The following is a 25,201-nucleotide window of genomic DNA, read 5'->3' as shown; positions in this document are numbered from 1 at the left end:
AATGCTTTCACTATTTCACATTTTAGATATTTTGACTTTCAGACTTTTGAATTTTCAATCTTATGGCATAGACTATATATATATATATATATATATATACACACACACACACACACACACACACACATATATATATATATATATATATATATAGTGTGTGTGTGTGTGTGTGTGTGTGTATATATATATATATATATATATATATATATATATATATATATATATATAAACATATGTATGTATATTCAAATGTAAATTTTGCTACATTTTTGCCTAAATAACCTGTAATGATTTAGGGCAGATGTATATAAAGAGATGTTTCCCATAAAGCAGAAAATAGAGGTACATGACTTCCTGAACATCCCACCTCCTTTTTTAGTTGCCTGTAATACCGCTAACGTGACTCTGCATTTGTTACACTGCCATTTGCCTGATTAGCTTGCTTTTTTTACTTGCCACCCCTTCTCATACAAGCCTTCCATATACGCGCACACACACTGCACATGATATTTAAAGAAGCCACCATCGTCAATGACTGTTGAGACTGAGACAAAAGATTTTATACAGCCTGCAATGAATTTAACATATTTTACTTTAAAAATCATACTCTGCATCTTACTCCACAAATTTCTGTTTACCGTTTCAGTAATTGCATTTGGTAAATTCAAAAACAAGATGTCTGAATAAGGAGTGGTTTATTATTATTTTTTTCATTCAGCTAAGTACTTCATAGAGTTTTGGTGGTGCCATTGCCTTCATCGTAGAAGTCAGACAGAAAAGTTCTGAAATATGTTTGTTGAGGATTTGTACTATATGAATTTGAAACTGTGAAGGTACTTTAAGTAAAGTAAATAGTACTGGACAAGTTAGACAGTTATATTAAGTGGACTCTTTGACTACACAAAACTTTTCACTGAAATGTCTTGCAACTCTCTGTGCCCACTCATGGAAAGGGAGGTACCACAAGTAGGGGAAATAGAAGAACAACATTAAAAAAAAAACATTAAATTAGTACTGACATTCATGATAAGAGCCAGGATAAAAAAATATGAAGGTGTGAGTATTGAATCCTGTCACATTTAAATGAAAATAAGAAAATCCATGCAAAGCATGAGAAATCTAATACATTCAACAAATAAACAAGTGTATTTGTAGCAAAGCTCCCCTCATTTAAGGAGCTTCCCCATCCACTTACTTAAATATACTAACTCAAATGGATGTTAGGGAAGAGAGGGATACAGGTCTGGAAGACTTTGTTTAGCTATATTTTAAAAAGGAGAGGAAAGCAGTGGTGTTGGTGGTTGTGGTATTAGTGAAAGAGTGCAAAAACCTGTCAGATCCAGCTTCATATAGACCTATTTCATCTTTAAACTATGATTAGAAAGTGTATATGTCTGTATTAACTAAGAGAATAACAAAGTTGTTGTCAAAATTGGTATGGATCAATGTGGTTTTCCAAAGTGGAGGCTAGTATTTGATAACATCAATAGAAATTATGATCCAGAGAGAACTGGGGATTAAGAAAACACTTATTCTGTTGATGAGTCTTAATGCTGACAAAGTATTCAACAGAGTCAGTGTGATTTTACTAGTAGGGCAGTGATAGCATTTATGTTCCCTGATAAAGTAATATGGGTACATAATCAGGATATAGGAAGGATGAGAGGGCTCCTCTCTGTCAAGCTGTGTTTGAACAGAGTTACCAGGCTCAGATGTGTTCTTTCCTGTCTGTTATTTTTATTATATTTAGCAAATAAAACAGGTTATTCACAAATTCAGAGATATAACTGGTATAATAGTCAAGAGAAGTTAGCTTTATTTGAAGATGATATTTTGTACTTGGCAAATGCAGAAAAGGCCATTTCACTGCTGTGGAACATATTGAGACAGTTTTGTGTCTTTTCAAGATGTAAAATAAATAAAGATAAAAGTTATAGTGGTAAACTGTGCACCCGTGCATGAATTGGTTCAGTAGTGTCAGTATGCACAGAGAAATAAGATTATTATGTGTATGTATTAAAAAGGATTGTGTTGTGGCAACTAAGGAAATGTGGGGAAAAGACTAAACATAATACAAAAAAGAAGCTAGAAATTTTGATTGCAGATATGGATAATAAGATACAAGCATTGTAAATGTTTTTAAGTCCGTTTAGTCTTGGATGCAAGTCAGGGATTTTTTCATCAACCAGAGGAGAAGGTGTGGATTGACAGTAAAGAGTAAAGATTTATTTCCAAAGACTATGAGTCAACTATTGACAGCAGGTATGACATCTTATGTTGTCTTGATATGTCCACTGATAGGATAAACATTATTTCTGTCACTGGAATATTATCAAGGGTAATTCTGAATTATTCAAGACTGTAGGTGAGAAGCCTACATTTATTTTTAAGAACAGTTGCAACATAAAAACTTGTTTACAAAGTAAAACTCACAAAAATTGTAGAAATCACCAAGTCAGCAGCGTTACCACAAAGTGCACTTTATTTGATACCAGTAGATTATTTACAAACTGACAGCTACAATAAACTTGCATCTTATTGTAGTGACAAGAACAAAGGGATGTAGAGGTGTGGGTTTTGCAACATATGTAGGTTTATTTCTGAAGGACTCTACATTGAATTACCTAATTTGAATAAAACTATTCCTGTATGTGCAGTATATAATTGCAGCACTTCAGGAATAGTATATATTGCTGTATGTTCATTTTGTGGGGGGTTTTATGTTGGAATGACCACTAGGGGTCTAAACAAAAGACTTAAGGAACATCTTTATTCTATAAAGACAAAAATTACAACAATGCACTGTTTAAACACACTCTTCAGTGTCGTAGTTATAAAACGTTTTTGTTTTCTATCTTGGAACAAGTGCCTAAGAACATTGTGGTGGTGGTGGTGGGGGGGCTGCTACAAATAAAGAATAGAACAAAGAGAATCTATTTGGCAGCTAAAGTTAGCAGCTGACAGACCACCCAGTATGAATGATTCTATCAATATAAAATGTTTTTTAAAAAATAGAAGACTGACAGTCCATTAATTTTAGCAGTATTTTTACTATTACTTTTGTTATTGACTTGCAAACTTTGTGTTATGGAATACTACTAAAGAAGGCTTTTTTACTTGAACTGTTTGTAGTTTTAATTAATTTCATTGAAACCTAGTTTAGGTTTAATTGATTAACTGTGTAATAGAAAGATTGCATTTCATTAGATATAAAAAAGAAGGTTTGATGGTTGAATTTTATTCTGATGTTTTAAGTGTTTGTTGTTCTTGCCAATTCATCTAGTGGGAACTTTTTGGTGTTGATAGTAAAGAGCTGATAATTTTTTTTTTTGGGGGGGGGGGGCAAAAGTTAACTGTGATAAAGGGATTGTAAATGTAAAATGGCCAGCACAATATGCCATAGCATATTTATTGTGAAGAAAGAATATGCTGTGACATATTGTGCTGGCCGTTTTGTATTTTGATATGTTTGTATTTTGCTTGTGTACTTCGCCGTACTTGAGTGGCTCTTTGTTGTTGGATAAATTGATTCTACCCATTAATCAAGGTAGTTTAGGGTTGTCTGATTTAAAGGAGGGACTTACAAAGCTACCCAGTTAAGGCTCATAATATGTAACTCAAGCAAAAGGTTATAAATTAAAAGTGGAAAAAGATGATGAATTTGGAGAGTTCAAGAAATAGAGACTAGGATACCGGATGCAAGTCTGTAGAGAGAATAGTGATAATCATACAGGATATTATATTCATAAATTGTCAGAAAGTATTCTAAAAACTAAACCAGAGCGGCAATGGAGAAAAGAGAATATACCAGCAGGGATGTTTGCTAGTAGGGGTATAGAAAATAAGCAGGATGGGCTGGAATTTACTGGAGGGTGTTAGGAAAGGAACAAAGGAGTTTGAACAAACAACTTGGGAAAGACCGGTAGTAAAGTGGGTTGAGGTTAAGCCATAGTTTTGACTACAGGTTGCAGACTGACTTCCCTGTCTGGACTGAGAAGAGAAAGGTGGAAGTGATGCATGTTCATGAGGATGATAAAGTATTCTATTAACATGTAGAAAATGTAAGCACTTTTGGGTAAAGTCTTTTTTTGTCCTCCTGCTTTGTACATAATCTAAACACATGATGTTTTAATAAGTTAAGACTACCTTAGCTCAAAGAAGTCTGGGAATTGTAGAGAAAATAGCACACTTAAATTCTCTGTGGCCAGAATATACCTCAAAAAGAAATGGGTGGGGTTGGCAGCAGCTGCCTGACACAGTACTCAGGACAGACTTGAATGTACCCATAGTAAAAAACTTAAGGGGACAGCAGCAGCATAACACATTAATCCTGATAAAGAAAAAGGGATAGTTGTAGAAACTTCAAAAGGAATTAAAATCTGGCTTTAGCTAGAAGGCCTAGACGAACCAGTTTTGTTACCAGAAAAAAACAGTTGTAAAGTTAATGAAATAAGTCAGTACAGAGACTGATGGAGCAGAGTTCTTGTGCATGCTATTAATCTGTTCCAAAACATTCTTGTCAGTAAAGTAATGAAGGATGATGCCTTTGTGAAAACAGAAAGGGAAACGTATACTGATGTAGTTACTAAGAGAAGAAAGGGAGTCGGAAGAGAGTCCTAGGTTTCCCCTCAGTAAGTTTAAAACAGATGGCTTGTAAAAAAAAAAATAGATTACCAGCTGCAGGTTCCTAGAGAAATAGAAGATACTGAGCTAAGACTTCAGGAATTGCCATAAACAAAAACAGAAAAATATCAGTGATATGCGACACCTTTTGTGAATGAAAAAGGAGAAGAAAAAAGGCTTACATCCTCCTTTTCATATCACTGTACTTGAGAAATTGTTGTAACCTGGCAGATTTTCCAGATAAGCAGTGACAATTTTAAGAAAGTACAATAGGGAAGATGATACGTTAAACATGGACACAGAAAATATAGGCAGAGTAGGAGAGATGAATGAACAAGTGCATCCTTCCAATACCTGTAGTATGATTTGAAGAATTAATTAGGTTACAGGTCACTCGCGGTGGTGGTGCTGCGGTAGCATTGTCGCTTCACAGTAAGACGCTGTCCGGTTCGATTCTCAGCTAGGGCATCTTCTGCGTGGAGACATGCATGAATGGGCTTACCTTCATTGAAGGTTGTGCGTCAGGGCTGGTAACTCGGCACGTAAAAATCAACTACCAATCATTAGCGGACCGGAGTTCCGCTGTGGCGACCCCTAACCAGGAAAAGCCGAAAGACTCAACAAGTTAGGTTACAGGTTAAAGACAGCTAAGAAATACTACTCCAGCTGCTAGTCCATAATCTTTTACAGCACTTGTAATGAAACTGGTACATAGCGATTTCTTTCTGGAGGACAGTTAGCTAGGTTTTATTGGCCTGTTATGAAAAGAATGAGAAATTCTGTGCAACATGCTCGGAATGTCAAAAACTAACCCCCCTGTCTTGGATTTAGAAGTCTGTTGATATGGTTGCCTGTTGTTGAAGTCCATTCAAGAGGATAGCTATGGGTCTTGTAGGTCCATTAATAAAGTCAGTGAGTATCAATACCTTCTGGTGAGTTCTGTCTCAAGTCTGAGTTTTATGCTAATATCTCTTTCTGTCTCTCTTTATGTTTATATACATCATACAGGTGCACACTCATGTATGTCATGCAGTTTACATTGTGTGTGCTCATTTTATCTTTATGTATTTGTGAAAAGAATGTATGATATTGTCTTTGAGAGAGAGTGAATTACAGGTTAAATAACGACAGCTAAGAAATAAGCATTGATTATTCAAATTGTATGGATGCTTTACTTATGGAGGATGCCTACAAAGAATTTTCGTGCAATGAAATTAATGTAGCTTATAGAAACAAGACCTACAATTGGAAGATGTATTGCTTTAAGGGAAATTAATAGAGATGAATTTAAATTTATATTGAATGACAAACCACGGTTGTCCAATATATTTGGTATCCCCAGGATTCACAAATGTATAGATAATCCACCATTAAGACCTATAGTCAGTGCAGCTGAATTAAAGACTCATTTTATAGCTATATTTCTAGATACTATGTTAAAAGATGGTTTAAGTAACATTCTGCAACTTTGTAGAGATTCTTGGGATTTTTTTAACAAAGATAAGTGAAGTGGGTTTCAATGTGGAAGTTAATTTTACAACCACTAACGTTAAAGATTCATATTCAGTTATACCACATGAGTGTGGACTTCAGTGGTTCAGTGAATGTATTAAAGCCTGTATGACTATTTCTTCCTCCAAGTTAAATGCTCTGGTTTCACTAATGGAAATGGTTTTGAAAAATAATTTCATCCATTTTGAGGGGCACTTGTTTAGGCAAAAAAACAGAGGTAGTAATGGGGGCAGCATGTGCCCCCATTTTTGCCAATTTTGTCATGGCCCTGGGAAAGTGTGTATTTGTTTGACAGAGAGTTTTAAAATGGTTGGTTCATGTATACCAGATTGTTGGATGATATTTTTTATTTTATGGACAGCTACTGAGGATAGATTAAATGATTTTTGGAATATATTAACAATACAGTAGATTTTTTTCAATTTTACCCATACTACAAGTATAGATGTCATAACATACTTGGATATAGAAAAAAAAGATTTTATAGGAAACAGATTTTGTTCCAGTATTTATATAAGTCGACGGTTTCCAGTTCTTTTCTACATTTCAGCAGCTGGCACCCAAATATGAGAAAAAGGTGATTGTCAAGGGGCAACTGGTGCGGCTTGCAAGGATGGTATCTGATTATGAGGTGTTTTTTAAAGGAATGCGATATTTTAGTTGACATGTTTTACAAGAGGGATACCCTTGGTGGTTTGCTAACTGGATTAAAGATGAAGTGATAGAAAAAAGGAATTTTTATTTACCATTAATTATGGGGAATGGTGAATAAGGGTGAGAAAGGTCAAAGTGACACTAATGTGGGAAGAAGGTATGAGAGATCCTTAAGCAACCACCTTTACCTTGGTTAGTTATCAAATGCAGAACATCCTAGTCAAAAATTGTGCTTTGTTTAATGACAGTGTAGAAATAAGAGAAAAAAAGTAGGTGAAAGACCTTTAGTTTCCTATAGAAAGGACAAGTCTTTCAAAAATTATTTGAAAGCTGGTCATTCACTGAAGTCCAAGAAATTGAATACCCACCAAAATGTGGGTTTGTTTATTGTGAATGCTGCCAACAATGCCCGTATATTGCACCAGTGGCTAGTGTTAACATAAGGGGGGAATGCGTTACATTCCAGAGGCATCTTATGTGTGATAGTAAATGTGTGGTTTGTGGCCTAATATAAGTTGGGTCTAGTATTTTATGTTGGTAAAACCAAAAGAAAATTGAGGGAAAATATGAGCACCTCTATGACTTTAGGCAAAAACAAGAATACAGATACATTGGCGAGACACACAGAAGACAACAAAGGACATACTTTTGTATTTTGTTGTATTGGAACAAATAAAATCTGACCCATGGGGGTGGGTTAGTGATGAATTTTTAGAGAGCTGTGAACTTTGGTGGCAGTTGTTCCTCGTTGCAATGAATTATCTATGATTGAATGAAATGTCTTCAATTAATTATATTTACAGCTTAAACATTACAAAGTTTAACAACTGTTTTAACATTTTTTTGGTATATAATATTTTTCGAATGTGGATGGCAATCGTTTTTATATTAACTATTTAAGAATGTAATCAATTGATTGGTGCAGTTTTATCACATGGCTGGTACGTACACTTTTTAAATGTTGTCTGTAGAAGTTTTGTAACTGTTCTGACTGGGAAATGAATGCACTTAACAGATAAGAAAGGTGGTTATTCCTGAATTGGAGTTTGTTCTTCTGTACACCACCGCAAGGTTTGGTGTGTGTTAATACTTGCTTTGGGTTTCCGTGTTTTTGTTTTAATTGTTTATTTTGCTGAACTTCATGAGAGCATGTCATTAGTCACTGAAAATTAAATTGATGTTCTTTATACTGATGTACTTAACTGTAAGCCCACAATTCAGTAAAAGACACTATTGTCATGTATGAAATTTCAGATAAGTATATGTATTATGTATATTTTCATAGATTCATAGATGTTTACTAGGATAATGAACACAAGGGCCTTTTTAAGCTTAACTATGTATCCCAAATCTCTGACCAGTTCTGGTACTCTTGATAAGTGTAAGCAGGGGCTTGGGAAGTGAACCATTTACAGACAGCCTGTGTTCATTAGAGATAGATGCCAAACAAGGGATGAACTTACTGTTCCCCATCCAGTTGTCCAAGTTACACTTCAATTGGGTTAAAAAGGAACTTTGCTTCACGTGGACGGGGAAGCCTGTTCCAGAGAAGGGGTAGTCTCTGAGATACATACCTGTCTATCCAGCAGATCCTATTTATATCATAGGCAAGGTTTAAGTCTTTAGAACAGGTAATTCCAGTGCTGTATGCCAGGCATAGATCTCACCTCAACAGGCTATAAGAGACAGAATACTGGGATAGGGCCTTGAGGCGGTCTGCATAAGACATGTTACTTACACCCTATATTCTTTTAGGGAGGAAACTCTGTGAATATTCCAGTTGTTGGATATGCCTGGTTAATTACATACCAAAGGGGGCATTGTACTCAATGATGGGTCTGATGAACGACAAACAGAGTGGAACAATGACTTCCTTGGACCTAGATGCCATATCTTTGTTTATAAGTTGCACAACATAGAACGATTTCATCACTACTGTAGACACTTGATGGTCAAAGAATAAATTACTGTCTGTGTCCCCAGTAGAGATGTTAGAAATTTTCATGTACCATATTCTTATATGATTGGAAGTACAGAGAGTTGCATTTGACATTTCAATGAATCTTTCACCTTACTAAGGTATTTGCCTTTTTAACACCATTATTGAGATATCAGTTATGACATAAACAACTTTATATTTATAAAAAATGAATCAAAACTCTATTAACAAGTTTATGTTTACAAACATTATACTTCACATATATTGCTGTATATCATATAACCTAAGCAATGTTACATAAATTATTCAGTTCCTGCCCCCCATTTTTAAACAAGAAACGTCTTTATTAAAGCATCACTTATGACAAAGATAATCACACATTTATACAAATGAAAACAATCCACACCTACATAATCCTAGTTGCAAGCAGTTTACATCACAAACCATATTGACACACACCCCGTTGCAAACATTGTACGTCACTTATAGTCTACCTAATCATTTTCATTCAAATATTACATAGGTCTATTTATTTATTTAGTTAATTTATTTATTTTTGTTTACCGGGAAATTCTGACTGGACACAGGTCCTTTTTCAGCGGTAGCCCAGGGAGAAAAGCTCCACATAGTAATCAGAAAAGAATAGCAGAAGAGCAGTGAGATTACAATAATGAAATGGCAACATAAAATGTACAGATAATTATTTACATTAGTTAAGTATGCAGTATAAAGAACCAATGCAGGAGTTACATGGAAATACTGGGTTTAGCAATGTTACTATCAGTATATTTTGTACCAGGCATGTAGGACTGCAGCCATGTAAACTGTGTTGAGGAGAAGAATTTGAGCAGGTAATATTTGGGGGGGGGGGGGTTAAGTCCTGCCTTCTTGTTCATAGATTCATAGGTAGGTACTAGGCTATCTGCCTGAGGGCATTTTTAAGCCTAGCCAGAGTGTGTCGGTTTTCGCCACCCCATTGATTAATTAACTGAGCCTCTGTCAAGCAGAGCCAATGAAGTGATCCCAGAGGTGTATTTTCTGTTACCCATCCATTCGTCAAGGCTTCTCTTGAAGAGTGTTAGTGAGGGGCTCTGCCTAATGTAGTTAGGAATTTTATTCCAAAGCATGAGTAATCTCTGTGACAGGAATCTATCCCTCCAGCATTTTCTATTTGTTGTTGTGGCGAGGTTTAGCTCACTAGAGCCCGTGGCTTGCAGTGACTTGGATTTCTTTAGGTGGAGCATGTCCACCAATTCTGAGTTGGACATGGCTTTGTAAGTCAGGCAGAGATCACCTCTGAGTAAGTGATATGCTGCTGAGTACAGCTGGAATTTTTTCAGTCGGGCTGCATAGGACATATGTTTGAGGCCACTAATACTCTTGGTGAGGTGCTTTTGTGGTCTTTCCAGCTGTTGGAAGTGTCTTGTGAGGTACATCCCAAATGGGGCATTGTACTCTATGATGGGTCTGATGAGTGACGAGTAGAGGGGCACTATATTTTTATTTTTTATTTTTATTTATCATTTGTTGACCGGGAAAGTCCGACTAGGTTCCACAGAGCCTGTTTTCAGCGGAAGCCCAGGGAGAAATGCTCCAGATGCATGTCTTTGGAATGTGGGAGGAAACCGGAGTACCCGGAGGAAACCCACGCGAACACAGGGAGAACATGCAAACTCCACACAGAAGGCACTCCAGCCGAGAATCGAACCGGAGAACCTCTTGCTGTGAGGTGACAATGTTAATCACTGCACCACTGTGCCGCCCTATAACCTCTTTATTTCTAGATGTGAACCCCTTAGTAATTAGATGGGCCACATAGAAGGATTTCCTAACTACTTTGGCAATATGATAGTCAAAGGAGAGATTGCTGTCTACCTGGGTCCCCAGATCTCTTATTACCTCTGACTATGGATTTTCTGGCATTTAGCTTGAGGCCATGACTTTGACACCAGGTGTCTGTCTCAGTAACGCCTTTTTGAAGGATTTCTGTGTCAGCTGGAAAGTCAGTTATGGCTCCCAGTTTGCAGTCATCAGCGAACTTGGATAGCCATAGTCCTCCTGTGTTTGCCTGTAGTTCTGAGAAATATATGCCGAACAGTAGGGGGTCCCAGAACTGAGCCTTGCGGGACACCACTTGTGACTGGTTTAGAGTCAGACCTGGAGCCCGCTATTCTTACTGTGTGAGTTCTGTCTGTAAGCCAGATGGCAACCCATCTTGTGACATAGGGGTTTATGTTCAGGCTGGTGAGTTTTTCTATAATACCCGAATGAGGAATGGTGTCGAACGCCTTGGCAAGATCAAGGTAGACTGTGTGAACCACCTTTCCCTCGTCTATGACCTTGGTGACTGTCTCGAAGAAGTCATGATCTGCCCTTAACAAAGCTGAACTGGGTCGGGTCAAGTGTTTGGAGGTTCCAATGTCTTTGCCAATGAGTTCCATGATGATGTGCTCCATAGCCTTGCAGACCAGGCTAGTCAGGCTTATGGGGCGATAGTTACTAGGGTCAGGTTTGGCCCCTCCTTTGTGGTGCGGAATGACCGTTGCTGTGCGCCATTCTATGGGCACGTAGCCTGTGGAGAGGCTGAGGTTGAACAGTGTGCTTAGGTGGGGGGTTAGTTCGTTCTGTAGTTTGTGCAAGACGCAGCCTGGGACACTATCTGGCCCCATTGATGCTGTGTTTTTGGCTTTTGAAAGGGTTGTTTTCACCTGTGCTTCTGTGATTTCTGGGATACTACACTTTTCCGGTATTGTTGTGGGCCCTTTTGAAGGTGAGAGGGAGGTGAAGTTTGCATTGAATCTATCTGCCAGGATGTTGGCAATATCAGTAGGTTCAGTATATTTTGTGCTATTTTGCACTAGCTCAGAACATATTTGCGAGTTGTCACTTAGATTCTTGACATAGCTAAAGAAGGCTTTGTGGTTATCTTTTGAATCCTTGGCTGTTTTTCTTTCGAAGTTAGCCTTGGAGGATTTTATGAGGGACCTTAGTTTCTTACAGATACTGATCAGGGATGTCTTTCCTTCTTGGGATTTGCTTTTTTCTGAACTAGTTTCCTCCTCCTGTTGTATAACCTGTTTATGGCAGGGGTCCACCAGACTGGTTTCCTTCTCTTAGGGGAGTGAGTCGTGGTTTTGCTAGGGATGGCATGATACGTGCATCCTTGTAGGTGCTCATAGAGTGCCATTGTAAAGGATTCTGCATCTTGGGAAGTGTTATCCTTTAGCATGGGGGCTGTGAAACTTACCACCTCTGCCTTAAGTAAGGTGAAGTTTGCTTTAGAAAAGCTTTTCACTGTGGTTTCCTTGGTTGGGGGTGGTGGTGGGGTGTGGACATCCAGGGTGATTAGTTTATGGTCTGATCTAACCAGTGAGGGGTTGACCTCCTGTACGGAACACCTGTCGCCCATGTTGGTGATGACCAGGTCCAATATGTTCTTGCCTCTGATAGGGGAGTTTACCAGCTGATCCAGGGCATTTGATTCGATAAATTCCAGGAAGTGCTGAGCCTGGGAGTTTGTACTCGAGTAGTTTTACCAGTTAATGGTAGGGTAATTGAAATTGCCCAATATCAGGGTGTTCTGTAGGACCTTCATTTTTCCAGTGTCTCCAGAAAGGCGGAGTGGTGGTCCTGGGTCATGGAGGATGATCTGTAGCGGGCCACAATTTGCATGGCAGATTTGCCCGATGTTAGTTGCACATGGATGATCTCTGAGGTATCATGCTGCACCACTAACCTGGAGGTGTGAGTATCCTTGATGAATATGGATACACCCCCTCCTTTTGTGTTTCGGTCCGTGTTCTGCGGCAGAAATGTGTGGTATGAGTTGTAGCCCAGTAGTGCTGGAGTGCTCTCTGGAGCCTTGAACCAGGTTTCAGTTACTGCACAGATGTCGACGTTCTCCATACTTAGGAGTGCTTTGAGCACATGCATTTTGAGATTTAAACTCCTGGCTTTGAGTAGCATAAGCCTCATTTTGTTACTTGTCCTGTTTACGGTGGTGGGTTTGAATTTTGAGCCTTGCCTAAAAAAGGCACTATGGGGGCAGCAAGAGCCTTGGCCAGTATTCGAAAGCCAAGGGGTGACAGATGCAAGCCGTCTCTTGCGAAGCAACGTGGCTTGTCAAGCATGTCATCCCAGGCTGACAGACATTGGATCCCCTTTGAATGACACCAGAAGCTTTAGCCAATTGTTGAAATTGATCATTGTTTCTTTATACTGAGGTATCATTCTTGGTGAGGGCAGGATGCTACTCAGGTTCAGGGTCATACCCGCCTGGGCTACATTATCAGAGCGCTCTTCCATGTCTCTTTTCATGTAGTCCAGGGAGGTACATCTCAGGTCATTCACACCAACATGAACAATGGCGCAGTCATATTTGCACTTGTTCTGGAATGACCTGAGTGCTTGTGTTATGTGGCGGATTCTGGCTCCCGATAGGCAGCTAACAGTAACCTTCTCCTTGTCCAGCCTAGTGAGTGGGGCGTCAGTGTGCCTGACTATTGAGTCACCTATTAATAGTGTGTTAGGTATGTTATTTCGCCTTAAGGGCTGTGATTGTGTGGCACATTGATTTTGTGTTTTATGTGCTGTCTGGTTTGTGAGAGGAGGTGCAGGTTTTGTGGGTGTCTGCTTTGGAGCTCTGTGATGCTTTTGCATGTTTTTATTTAGGGCCTCCGAGTATGATTTTGTGTATTTATGTATATTTTTTGACAGTGCTAGTTTAGTAGGTCTATGTGAGGCTGGAGGTGTGGTGCAAGTGTTAACCTTCTCCTCATGACTGTCTGTTCCAGTCTTGGGTAGAGAGAGACTTTAGCCTCCAGTTTGGCTGTATAATTGCATCTCTCGCATATGTTAGTGTTTTGTTGTAGGAGGAGAGGGCTGTCTGTGTACATGAGGCAGTTGAAACATTGCCTCAGGATACCCAGATTCACCAGCTGGACTGAAGAGTACACCTGAAGTTGCCCTTTGGTCATGCCTGAATAGTAGGGTGAGCTCCTTAGTCACGTGGTTGGTGAGGGGTGGATAAAGAGCCTTGCCCTGCTGGGCAGTCAAGTGTCGGGGTATATTAGTGGTTGCTATTAGGTCTGAGCAAGTGCTGGACTGTAGGATGCTTTTTGAGTGCTTAGGTTGAGAGTTAGACTAGTTTCAAGTGAAAAACTGAAGAGGAGACTTAGTGGAGCCGGGAATAATTTAACCCTAGCTAACCGGTGCTGTGCAGCACACAAAAGTGTTCAAACGCGTTTTTTAAACTAACAACTTCTGGGCTGGAACCACTCCTCCAGGGACAGATGGCTGCTCAAAGTTCCCCTCTCTCACAGGTGAATAGAGAAACTTCCCTCTGTCCAAGTAAGGTGTGGGCAACTCAGAAACTTTTAACACAGCCCTGAATTCAGCACTAGCCTGAAAACTGGACTATACTAGCTTAGGAAGGCGGGAAACGATAATTTATTATTATTTTTTTTTTTAAAAGATAAGGCAAAAATAGTAAAAAGTACACTTAAAACAGCTTTAAACGACTACAAGCGACCAGTAAAGGCTATTGCACTTTAGTGTGTATCCTACAACAGTTAAACAATTTATTTAAGCAAAAAACAATTTTTTAAAAGTGCAAGCAGTCAAATAAGTACAATATGTGAAAAAAACAAGCTTTTAAATCACAATAAGTGCTGGAAAAATCAGTGTTTAGGTGGAAAACAGTTAAGTACAGCAAGAAAATACAGAAAACTGATACTCAATCACTCCAAAGTCTCCCTTTTAAGCTAGAAGGCTTGTAAACCTCATTCCTCCCCTAATATGTATTGTTCACACAATTCCCATGTTCTCCTATGTGGTTTGCTCCTACCTTTTTGTAAAGATCTCAGTTTCAGTTGTTTTATCTGTTATTATATTCACTATTTTTAGTATAGTTGGTTTAGATTTTGATTTCCATTTTCTAGTAATTGCTTTTTTGGCAGCCACCATCATTAGACACAGCAAGGCCTTACCATGTCTAGGCAATTCCGATTCTGTATTATACCTCAGAAAAATCATCTCCCTCATCACACCAATCTGCCCACCTAGCATCTCTGACAGTGCATCCTTCAGGGAATCGTTAAAGTCCAACAACTCACCACACTTGCAGAAAATATGTTCCCAATTACCTCCCCATCACACCTCCAACATTTGCTGTATACCTGAGTCAAAATTCTCTGGCGTCTACTTGGGGTATAAAAATATTTATGTAAACATTTCCTAGCAAAAATCCTAAATCTTCTAAATGTTGTTGCATATTTGGGAGACATACATATACCCTCCCGTTGTTTCTTTGTGAATTGCTTATCCAGTTTCTCTTCCCAGTCTTTTCTAACCTCCTCTGATTGATTCTTATAGTTATCATACAATATTTTATATGCTTTACTAATTATTCATTTAAAAAAAAAAAACTGTGGTGGTGGTGCTGCGGTAGCATTGTCGCCTCACAGTAAGATGTTATCCCGTTCGATTCTCAGTTAGAGCGTCTTCTGTGTGGCGACATGCGTGAATGGGCATCCCTTCGTTGAAGGTTGTGCGTCAGGCCCGGCAAGTCAGCATGTAAAAATCTACTGCCAATCATTAGCGGACTGGAGTTCCGCTGTGGCGACCCCTAACCGGGAAAAGCCAAAAGACACAACTAATTATTCATTTTGTAATGTCAGCTTCTGTTCTATATTCTACTAAAAACTCTACCAGTGTTGGTCTTTTGTTTAGGATAGGTATTTGCCTTTTTTCCACATTTATGCAATAATAATGTTAATATATTTAAGTAAGGGAGCTAGAGGCAACCCCCCATATATTTTATCTTTGGCTATTTGTGTATTTAAGCACCTTAATTACTTCTGTTTTTGTTTGATCATGTATATTGATTTTCACAGTCATTGGCTTTCAGTATTTGTTTCTTGATTAGTGGTTGGTTATATTTTCATTTATTTAAGATGAGCATGACATGACTCTAGCATGACCATCATATTGCACCTTTCAGTTTGTACCCTTTAACTGTCATGGCAGCAAAATGCAGTAACTACCCATTATATGCTATAATAATAACATTTTCTGCAAAAGGTTTAGTCTCCAAAAATCTCTGGACTCACTCTGCAACTTGTATACCACAGAACATTGTAACTGCTACCTTCATTGTATTCTGCACATTCTGAATTATTAATATAATCAATTTTGTTTAATGTTGTTAAGTTTTGAGTTTTACTACTGCATATAAGTTACAGAAATAATTGCTTGCATAGTGGAACATGCATGAAGTGTAGTGCAAACTTGCATTGTTCTTTAATTATTAAAAATACTTTTTTTTAACTTGATACATCATCTTTTACAGAGAGGAGTTTAACTCGTATACCTTGGTTCTGCCTCTCATTCTGCCTCGATTCCATCCTGAGTTATACATGATGTATATGCTTTACCATGAAAAAGAAGATGCCCTGTATTGGCAGGGTATTATACACCTAGGCCTGCTACCAGACACACAACTTTTGGAATTCTTAGAAGTACAGAAGTAAGTACTGTAATTTATGTGCTTGCTGTTTCTTCCAAATATAGGCCTCTAGAGTTTTTACGTATAGAAAGATTGAAATTACTTCTGTAACATTAGCCCAAGACCCAGGTCAATAATAAAATACTTTCTGAGCATGCACCTGCCTTTCACTTTGTTCATTTGGCAAAAAAGGTGCATCTGCCTGTCTTTCTGTTTGTTTCCCAACACAAAGACTAGCACTTACTGAAAGTGAAGCACACTCGGGTTGTCCTTAAACAGCGATATAAAAAATAAGCTTTCCTGAGAGTGTGGAGATGTCAGGCCTTTAGGTCAAAAGGGTAGGTGATTCTCCCATGCAGTATAGTACCATTATTATTCAACTTGGAAACTGAGATATATGAAAAAGTTACTGTATTAAAGACTACCTCATCTACTTGCAAACAGAAATGTTTCATGAAGGCTTTTAGTGATCAGTGTAATCAGATGTAGGACAGGACTACTAAAGTGCTGCCAGAAGATAAATGGAACAAGCAGTTAGAGACAGCTGCCCTTGTCTAGATGGAACTTATGGGCTAAGGCCTGGCACTGACTGCAACCCTCAAAAGATTTTTCATCGCTAAATAAGGATATTGCCATAATATGTCTTCAATGAAGAATGAGTGTCTCACCAATATGTAAGGCAATGGTGGCTGAGAGTCAGAAGAGAAGCTAAGTTGAACTGGGAAAGAGAATGGTATGACACCACTCTAGCATGACTGTCACATTGCACCTTTCAGTTTATAGCCTTTAACTGTCATAGCAGCAAAGTGCAATAACTACCAATTATATGCTATAATAACATTTTCTGTAAAATGTTTAGCCTAAGAGAAGGGACTCTTGGAAAAACAGTGGAGGAGAAAGCTATGAATTATGTTGTTTTGTATTGGCACAATATTCTCCACTCAATGCCATGGTGTCCCCCAGACTCATGCTTCTTGAATTCCTAGAGAAAGTATGTTTTTTTAGGGGGAACTGGGTGTAAAGTACTCAGACAGCAGCATGGTATATGGACGTAAGAAGTCTGTTTAGGGTTCAGCATGTCACATCACAGGAGTATATATGTATTTAAATCATACCCATGTTATGTTGGAATATCCATTTATTTTTAAGTAAAGTAAAATAATGTGTTTATCTCTCCATTGGAATTTGAATTTTGAATAATGCAACAGTAGCAGCAGCAAAATCTGTCATCCTGTATTGCTAGTTAACAACCAGTGTTCCCACTTAAACTGATCGTTGTTTGTTTTCCTTATCTCTGTTCCCCTCCCAGGCGTGAAAAAAACACCTTATGTGCTTTTAGAAAACATTAACTTTTAACCCTAGGAAAAAGTACACTGGTTGCCTTTAAAACTAAACTGCTCTCTTAAATGCATTAAAGTATTAACTCTCCTCACTAAACTGCTTTCCATTGTGTCTGTAAATTTTGCATTTCCTTCAGCAAAGAATGCTCATCACTCTCAAGGTTAATTGCTTGAACCTGTTGTCTCTACATAAAAGTAGCCAGCAATGAGCAAAAAAATAAAGCAGCTAAAGACTTTTCAGATGCATGAATGAATCATTATAAATTTTACTCGAATTGCAATGTACAGAATCCCCCTGGCCAACTACCTTCAACTGCAGCCTTCCTGTCTGTCATGGAGTGTTTGCTGATGGAAAAAACAAGCTAATATCTTTGTAGGAAACTTAGTGTTTTTCGTGCCTTTTATCACTTGTCTTATTTTTGCAAACCTATTTGGTTACAAAAAAATTCTTTATAGCTTAAGCAAAGGACATTGATCTAGGCATTCACCCTTGTAAAAACAAAAGAAATTATTATCTTAATTCTACATATAATTTTTATTTATTTATTTATTTTACATTTGTTGACCGGGATAGTCCGACTAGATGCATGTCCATTTTCAGCGGAGGCCCGGGGAGAAAAGCTCCAGGGTAACCAGATACAGCATTACATATTACAAACAGACTATTTACAGAGATTACATAAGTAAGCAAGTTAAACAAGTTCCACAGGTTACAGTTAGTCCTGAGCACAAGTCAGGATTAAATTAAATTACACAGTAAACTGGTTAACAGATTTTTACACATTCGAGTTAGCCAGGCTTGATACATTAACATAGCCAGTTAAGTGACAAATGTTGTTTGAGTCTAGTTTTAAATTGACCTAAGGTGGAAAGTAAGATAATATCAGCTGGAAGAGAGTTCCAGGATCTACTTACAGAGTTTGCAAAGAGAGAATCACCGGCTGTGTTATTAATTTTGCTAGTCTGAATTAGTAGTTTGTTAGAGGATCGAAGCGGTCTAGGATTGTTATAGGGGGTGATAATATTTTTAAGTGCAGGAGTATTGTCCGGATTATAGAGGATTTTATAGGCCATAATCAGTTGGTTATACTGGATTAGGCTAGGTAGTTCAAGCCAACCAAGCTGATTTAGATTGATGCAATGATGTGTCCTAAAAGGCAGCCCAGTGGAAAACCTGGCAATGTGGTTGTAGCAAATTGAGAGTTTGTTAAGGGCAGTCTTGTTCAAATTCGAGAGTAGAGGGGATGCATACAGAAGGGTTGAAAGAAGGTGAGAGCGAGCTATGGCAATTTTAGCTGGAGGGGTTAGGAAGGCTTTTATTCTGTAAAGTGACCCTAGTTTTTTATTGATGGTTTTGATAGTTTGGTTAACATGTAGGTCAAATTTGAGATTATTGTCTATGATGACACCTAATAGTTTTGTAGATGGGTCAGGGGAGATTATTGTGCCATCATTTGATTTTATGGTAAAGGTGAAAGCGGTAGACCTACGTGTTGGTGAAAATAACAGCATTTTAGTTTTTTTGGGGATTTAGGATCAGACGATGTTCAGAAAGCCAGTTTTCTATTGTGTTAAAGGTGGTCTGGGTAGTTGACCATAACTCTACTGGAGATGTGGCTGAGAAAATCAGAGTAGAGTCATCAGCATATTGGATACAGCTGACTTTTGGGATGACAGTATAAAGGTCGTTAATGAAGATGGAGAACAGCAAGGGCCCTAGTATAGAGCCTTGTGGTTCTCCGAGGGTGTTAGGTAGAAGGTTAGAGAGTTTGTTCTGCCAGAGGACAGCCTGCTGTCGACCATTCAGGTAGGATTGAAACCATTGGAGGGCTCCAGTATCTAGACAGAATGTTTGCAGGGTGTGGATTAAAAGTTGGTGATCAACCATATGGAATGCCTTGGAAAGATCCAAAAAGAGGGCTGAGGATATATAATTATTGTTGCGATTATGGTTTATGATGTTAGTAAAGGCTAGGAGGGCTGAAGTAAGTGCTGTGATGAGGACGGAAGCCATGCTGAGTGTCTGCCATAAGGCGATTTTGGATTAGGTGGTGCATGAGTTGTCTATGAATACATTTTTCCATAATCTTTGCAAGTGGAGAGAGTATAGCTATTGGCATATAATTGGAGAATTCAGTAGAGCTGAATATAATACAAGCAGTATACTTTTACACCCCACACTGGAAGCCCAAGATCACAGCATTGTATTAACATAAATGTGCCTCTCTCTAGCCTTTCTTATCTTGTTACAGTGAAAAGCATGTATTTATTGCAGTTAAGTTCTTGGTTAATTTACTATCTTTAATGTATACAACAGTCACTGAAAAGTCTCCACCCATTTAGAGTACCCTGACTACACACTATGCAAAACTGCTTTACAATGTAATGTGCAGGTTATATCATGAAATATTTTTACAAATACTAAGAACAAAAATACTTAAAATAACCTCTTTTTTCCCTTTAGTGCCCTACTAAACTAATGACCTAAAGTAGGATATGTACTTTACAGTTCATTCACAAGTTTAACAGTCAACAAAATTCCAGTCTTTTTCAGCCACTTTTTATTGCAAAGTCATATTTTACAAATGTGATTGATGTTTTATAGTCTCCCATTTATCCTCTAATTTCAGTGCTGCTGGTCTTCCTCCCAATCATATTCATTTCCTAACACCAGACTCTGGTTCACTTCCAAGATACTCATGATTCTTCTAATCATCGCCTGTGCCTTTTTGTCTCTCAAGTTATTTCCTTTGGAACAGTGGAAAAGGGTTTACTGGCCAAGTCTCTGTATGTGCTTTATTGCCAAAAGAATGAGAGAAGCAGAGTCCTCTAATGCTTGAAGGCTCAGTTTTTGTTGGATAAACATTTTTCCCCCCTTAACCTGTTTTGCATACAAAATGTCTTTGACCCCCATTAAAAAATATTGTGAAGACAACTGGATACAGTAGGTTGAATTTCACACCTGCTTCTTGACATCTCCTTATTGCTGGGATAAATTTGCTTCCCTTTTGCCTATTTTACAGCGAATTACCATTTTCATCACTCTGCTCTCTCCAGTTTTTAATACTTTTCTTTTTTGTCTCAGTTTTGTCAGCATCGACACTTTTCTGCTGGTGTGATCACATCTTTACTAATGTAGGTCTTGGCTGGTTTCTCATGGCCAGGTTTGGAGCATACATTCATTGTGTCCTTTCAGTTAAAAAATCTTGCTGTGTAACACCAGTCTAGTTGCTTATTTGTGCTTTCATAAAATTAATCATGTCTGTTCTTTCCAGTTTCTCTGGTACATCAGAAAATCTCAGGTTTTCTCTTTGTCCTTTGTCTTCTAAATCTACTACTTTTTGAAAGAAGTCTTCTTGAAAAACCTCATATTTGGGCATTCTTTTCTTCATTTCAGCCTTTGATTTTTACAATTTTATCAGCTCATCTGAATACCTAGTTAAATGTTTTTCTATTTTTTCCAGCCTTTGTTATTTGAGTTGATATATTCTGTCAACATTTCATTTATTTTAATCACCTCTGAGTACAATTGATTTTTTGCCTCTAAATTTCTACAAGCCATCTCTTTTACCAGATTTGAAGCTTGAATTGCCTTTTGTAAGATTCTTCTCAGCCAGTATTTTCTCTTCACCTTTTCTGGTTAATTTTCTTTCAGGTACTCCAAAACTTTCTTTGGTGGCATCCAAGCAGTGTACTTTCTAGCCAGTAACTGAATTTTACCCAAACCAACGATTCACTGGCCATTTTTTCTCAGTTACTGTTGTTAAACTGGGAGAGCTGAAATTAAGCTGTTGATTAGTGTGCAGCCATCTTGAAAGTTCAAAACTTGTATTTTGTTTTAGAGAAATCATCTCTTCCTCCTTTTGAACCAACTACTACAACAAAGTAAAATATGTTTCTTGGAGGATTGTCTGCAGTGGTGGTCTTCTAAAAGATCATCTAAATTACAGGCTTTGTGTCAGTCCAACATAATTACTTTTCCATAAGTATAAGTATAGTTTGTCACTGAAAATTAACAGATAATTAATGCCCATGGTAGCTGCTGAGACATACATCAGTGAGTTATTTCCTAGTTACTGTTACAGAGGCAGATATCTATTGAATTGTCTGGGCATCCACAGACAGCTTAGATTTTAAGTGGACAGAATCAAATGTATTTTAAAATACTCTAGTTCTTTGTGCCTCTTTCTAAATGACTCTAAAGTTTCTGAAATCATTCTTTTCAAATGGCTGGCTAACTGCATTAAATTCTGTTATGCAAAGTGCAGTAAACATTTAGCTTCTGCAAAATCTAGATCTCTGTTTTGGCAGTAACTGCTTTTCTAGCATTTTTAAGAAATATATCATTAGATGGTATTTGTGCAACAGATGCATGGACTTCACTTAATACTTTTGTAAGAGACTACTGGCTGGATGTAATCTCCAGGTCTCTGTCTTCCTTCAGGGCCACTGTTATTTGGAATATGTTCCTATGAAGGTGACAACCCAAGCAGATAACTTGACACTCTGTCCTTATTTGCTTTTAAAGATATTAATCAGACTTGGTCTTTGGTGTATTTTTCATGGTGCAGTGGATGCATAGTTCAAGATATTGGGCAGATAAGAACCTCATGGGGGGCTTCCTATCATTTTTCTGTGAACATTTTTGCAGATCATTGCTCATGTCTAAGAGAAAGTGTCTGGGTGGATTGCAGATTCACTATAGATTCTCACAGAACTTTTCTTGTTTGCTTAGGGATAGAACATGTAATCTGGTCAACTCTATATGTCATTTACTCCTAAAACTATTAGAAGTTGTCTTAGCTCCCTGAAACGTTAGGTAGACAAACAGCAGCTGAAAGTCTATACCCAATCATCTATGGACTTCACTGCCAGTATATCGAAAGACTTCCTTCCAATTCTCAAAAAGAAGAAAACTATGAGAGAGAGAAAACACCCTGACATGGCTATTGCTGTATCCTGTCTTTCCTGGCCATGAAAGGAGAACTTTGCTATGGCCATACTAGAGCCCTTGAACCATTTGTCTGCTTCTTCCAACCCATGTGGTGCTGTTCTTCAGAAAGGGACTAAGGGTTTGGAGTCTAGTGTATCCTTTAGGGCTGGATGTGCACCTGCTTTGGAGAATGGAGAACTATGCTTTTTCATCTAGAAAGGGGCTGATCGTATCCCCCAGGTATTAGTTATGGAAGAGGTACCTGACACCTGGCTGGTAGTACGGATGTTGGAGTCTTCTGGAGTTTTTCTTTAGAAACTCCAAAGAAACAGAGTCAGGAAGTTAAACGCCCTTTCTCTTCCCACTACTCCTTTTTCTAAAGAACCCAGAGAAGAATAGTTTTCCTTTGCAGAAGGTCTCTTTAAGTCCTCCCAGTCATTTTAGGCTGCTTCCCCAGCTTCTTCATATTAAAAAATAAAAGATCTCCCTTCCCTTCAGATTCTGCCATAGAGGAAGTTGAACTAGATTAAGTTTCTAAAGTGTCTTCATCTGAATCCATAGAATCTGAAACTGAAGAAATGATTTCCTCAGATTCACCTATAGTAGAAATGACCCTCTGTGGCACTGTTGGGTGGATGAAAGATTTATTTAAAAGAGAGCAAATGGAAATTTCTGATACACAGAGAATATATTATGGCCTGTTACAGGTAGAGATTGCTAAACCTCTGACTATTTCTCCTGCCAGTGGGCACTATAGGATGCCTTTAGTACTCCGTATGAATTTTCTGACAGTCAGACTCCTGCTCCTCGAAAGCCAGACAGGCTTTACAAAGTATCTCAAACACATATATCTCTTTTTTCTAACCATATAGCTGACCCATATGTTATTTCTGACTCTAAATATCTTTCTGCCTTTAATTCTTTATCCTCATACAAGGATGGCAGAGCCTTTGACAGTGTGGGAAGAAGGTTTACACATCTTTCATCCTAGCTTTTAGAACAGTGAATTATCAAGCACACATATAAATATCTTTTTGCAACCTTTGCTGACATGATATTAAGTTGTCAATACTCTTTATGCTTATTCAGTCAAATGATTTTAAGATGCTGCAAATGCAATATCTAGAGCTACACCAACTGGATCAGTGACACACAGGTATGCATTGCTAGAATCCCAAAACTTTCCTGAGGATATTCTATCCCAAATTCTTAATACCACTTGGGTAAGGAGATTTTAATTTGCACCTATTCCACTGACATACTTAAGATTTGTTGAAGTGGGGAAACTGATCCAAGGGGGTCAAACAACTTTTTCTTTCCCCTATCCCCAAATATAGCTGAAATTATTCTTCTAGACCTGGACCAATGTATTTATTTTATTCAACATTTGTTTACTGGAAAAGTCTGACTTGGAATGAGCCAGTTTATAGGAAACTGTTTGAACAAGCCCAACTATAGTCAGGAAAGCAAGAAATTAATAATTTAAGAAGCAATGTCAGGGCAGTTCTAATAAAAAGAATGAGTGCCGCAGGTGCAGGGTCAGTTCTAGAGAAATTACTGACAATGCCCTCCTTCCCTTCTCACCCTAGCAACTATCTAAAACTTTCAAGGAATGTTTATCTTCATCCCCTTCTCTGGTACCAGGTTACAAAAGACTTTGGGTACTGGGAATTATTCAGAATGGATACAGGTGGTTCTGGTTATCCTTCCGTCCAGTCCTAGCAATTTTGCCCCATCCTGAAAAATCACATTCACCTCTTTCATCCCATCATTTCTCATGTACTGTCCAAAGGAGTAATAGGACCTATACCAGAAGAGCAAAATGGAAAATAATTATTTTCAAGAAATATTTCTAGTTCCCAAAAAAGTAGGAACCTGTGGAGACCTGTTTTGGTCTTGTCCTTCTTAAATCATAGGTCAGGATTCCAAAGTTCAGAATGCTCAAAATACAGTCTCATTTCTCATTATTCCTTCTCTGAATTTCTTGGTAACTCTGGACATAAAAGATGCATATCACCATATTCCCGTTCACAGAAACTCCAGGTGCTTTTTATGATTTTCTGTTTCCAGCTCATGTTTTTATTTCTCCTCTTTATCATTTGGTTTGGCCATAGCACCAATGATGTTTGTGAAATATTGAGCACCAGTGATTGCCTTTTTGCAAGTTATAAGGCATCCACATCCTTCCCTGCTTAGATTCATAGGTAGATACTAGGCTTACAGTCCAAGAGAATATTGAGGAATCTGGCCCATATCCCCAGTTGCCCCCAAGCACTGTCTGATTAAGTGATTTACTCAAGGTCACACAGTAGGCAAATGAGAGCAGCTCAGCCTCCATGCCACCTAATCCTCTTGGTTTCACAGGTTGAAATCAAGTAATTTCTACAGGGCATCCTTCACATGAATCCACCTAGGAGGGTTATTCCAACCCACGAGATCTCAAGTTCATTTTGGAAAAACGCAGTTTGCCACCTTTTGAATCTGCAGCTTCCAGATCCCTAGACTGGTGGCCCTTACATTTGCTAGAAGGGTTTCTCAGCTTCATACCTTTCTGACTATCCATCCTTTTCTTTTTTATCCCATAAAGATAGGACTTTTCTTAGGATGAACCCTTCTATCATGCTGAAGGTGATCAAAGAATTGTCTCTTAATCAGGCTAGGCACTTAACTACTTCTTGCCAAATCCACAAACTGAG

General features: G+C 38.2%; 1 protein-coding gene across 4 annotated transcripts in view; it reads left to right on the top strand.

The window, feature by feature from the left end:
• ALS2CL (ALS2 C-terminal like) overlaps window positions 1–25,201 on the top strand; it is a 2,758,770-nt gene that overhangs the window by 2,229,135 nt on the left and 504,434 nt on the right. For all 4 annotated transcript variants that reach the window (XM_044065874.1, XM_044065873.1, XM_044065871.1 and 1 more), the window contains one exon: window positions 16,077–16,253. In XM_044065874.1, coding sequence (XP_043921809.1) covers window positions 16,077–16,253 — 177 coding nt within the window. The remainder of the gene's footprint in view (window positions 1–16,076; window positions 16,254–25,201) is intronic.

Source organism: Protopterus annectens, chromosome 3.part0 (genome assembly GCF_019279795.1).
Source record: "Protopterus annectens isolate FY-2018-M chromosome 3.part0, PAN1.0, whole genome shotgun sequence".
NCBI classification, from domain to species: domain Eukaryota; kingdom Metazoa; phylum Chordata; order Ceratodontiformes; family Protopteridae; genus Protopterus; species Protopterus annectens.
This window is presented reverse-complemented; position numbering and strand designations above follow the sequence as displayed.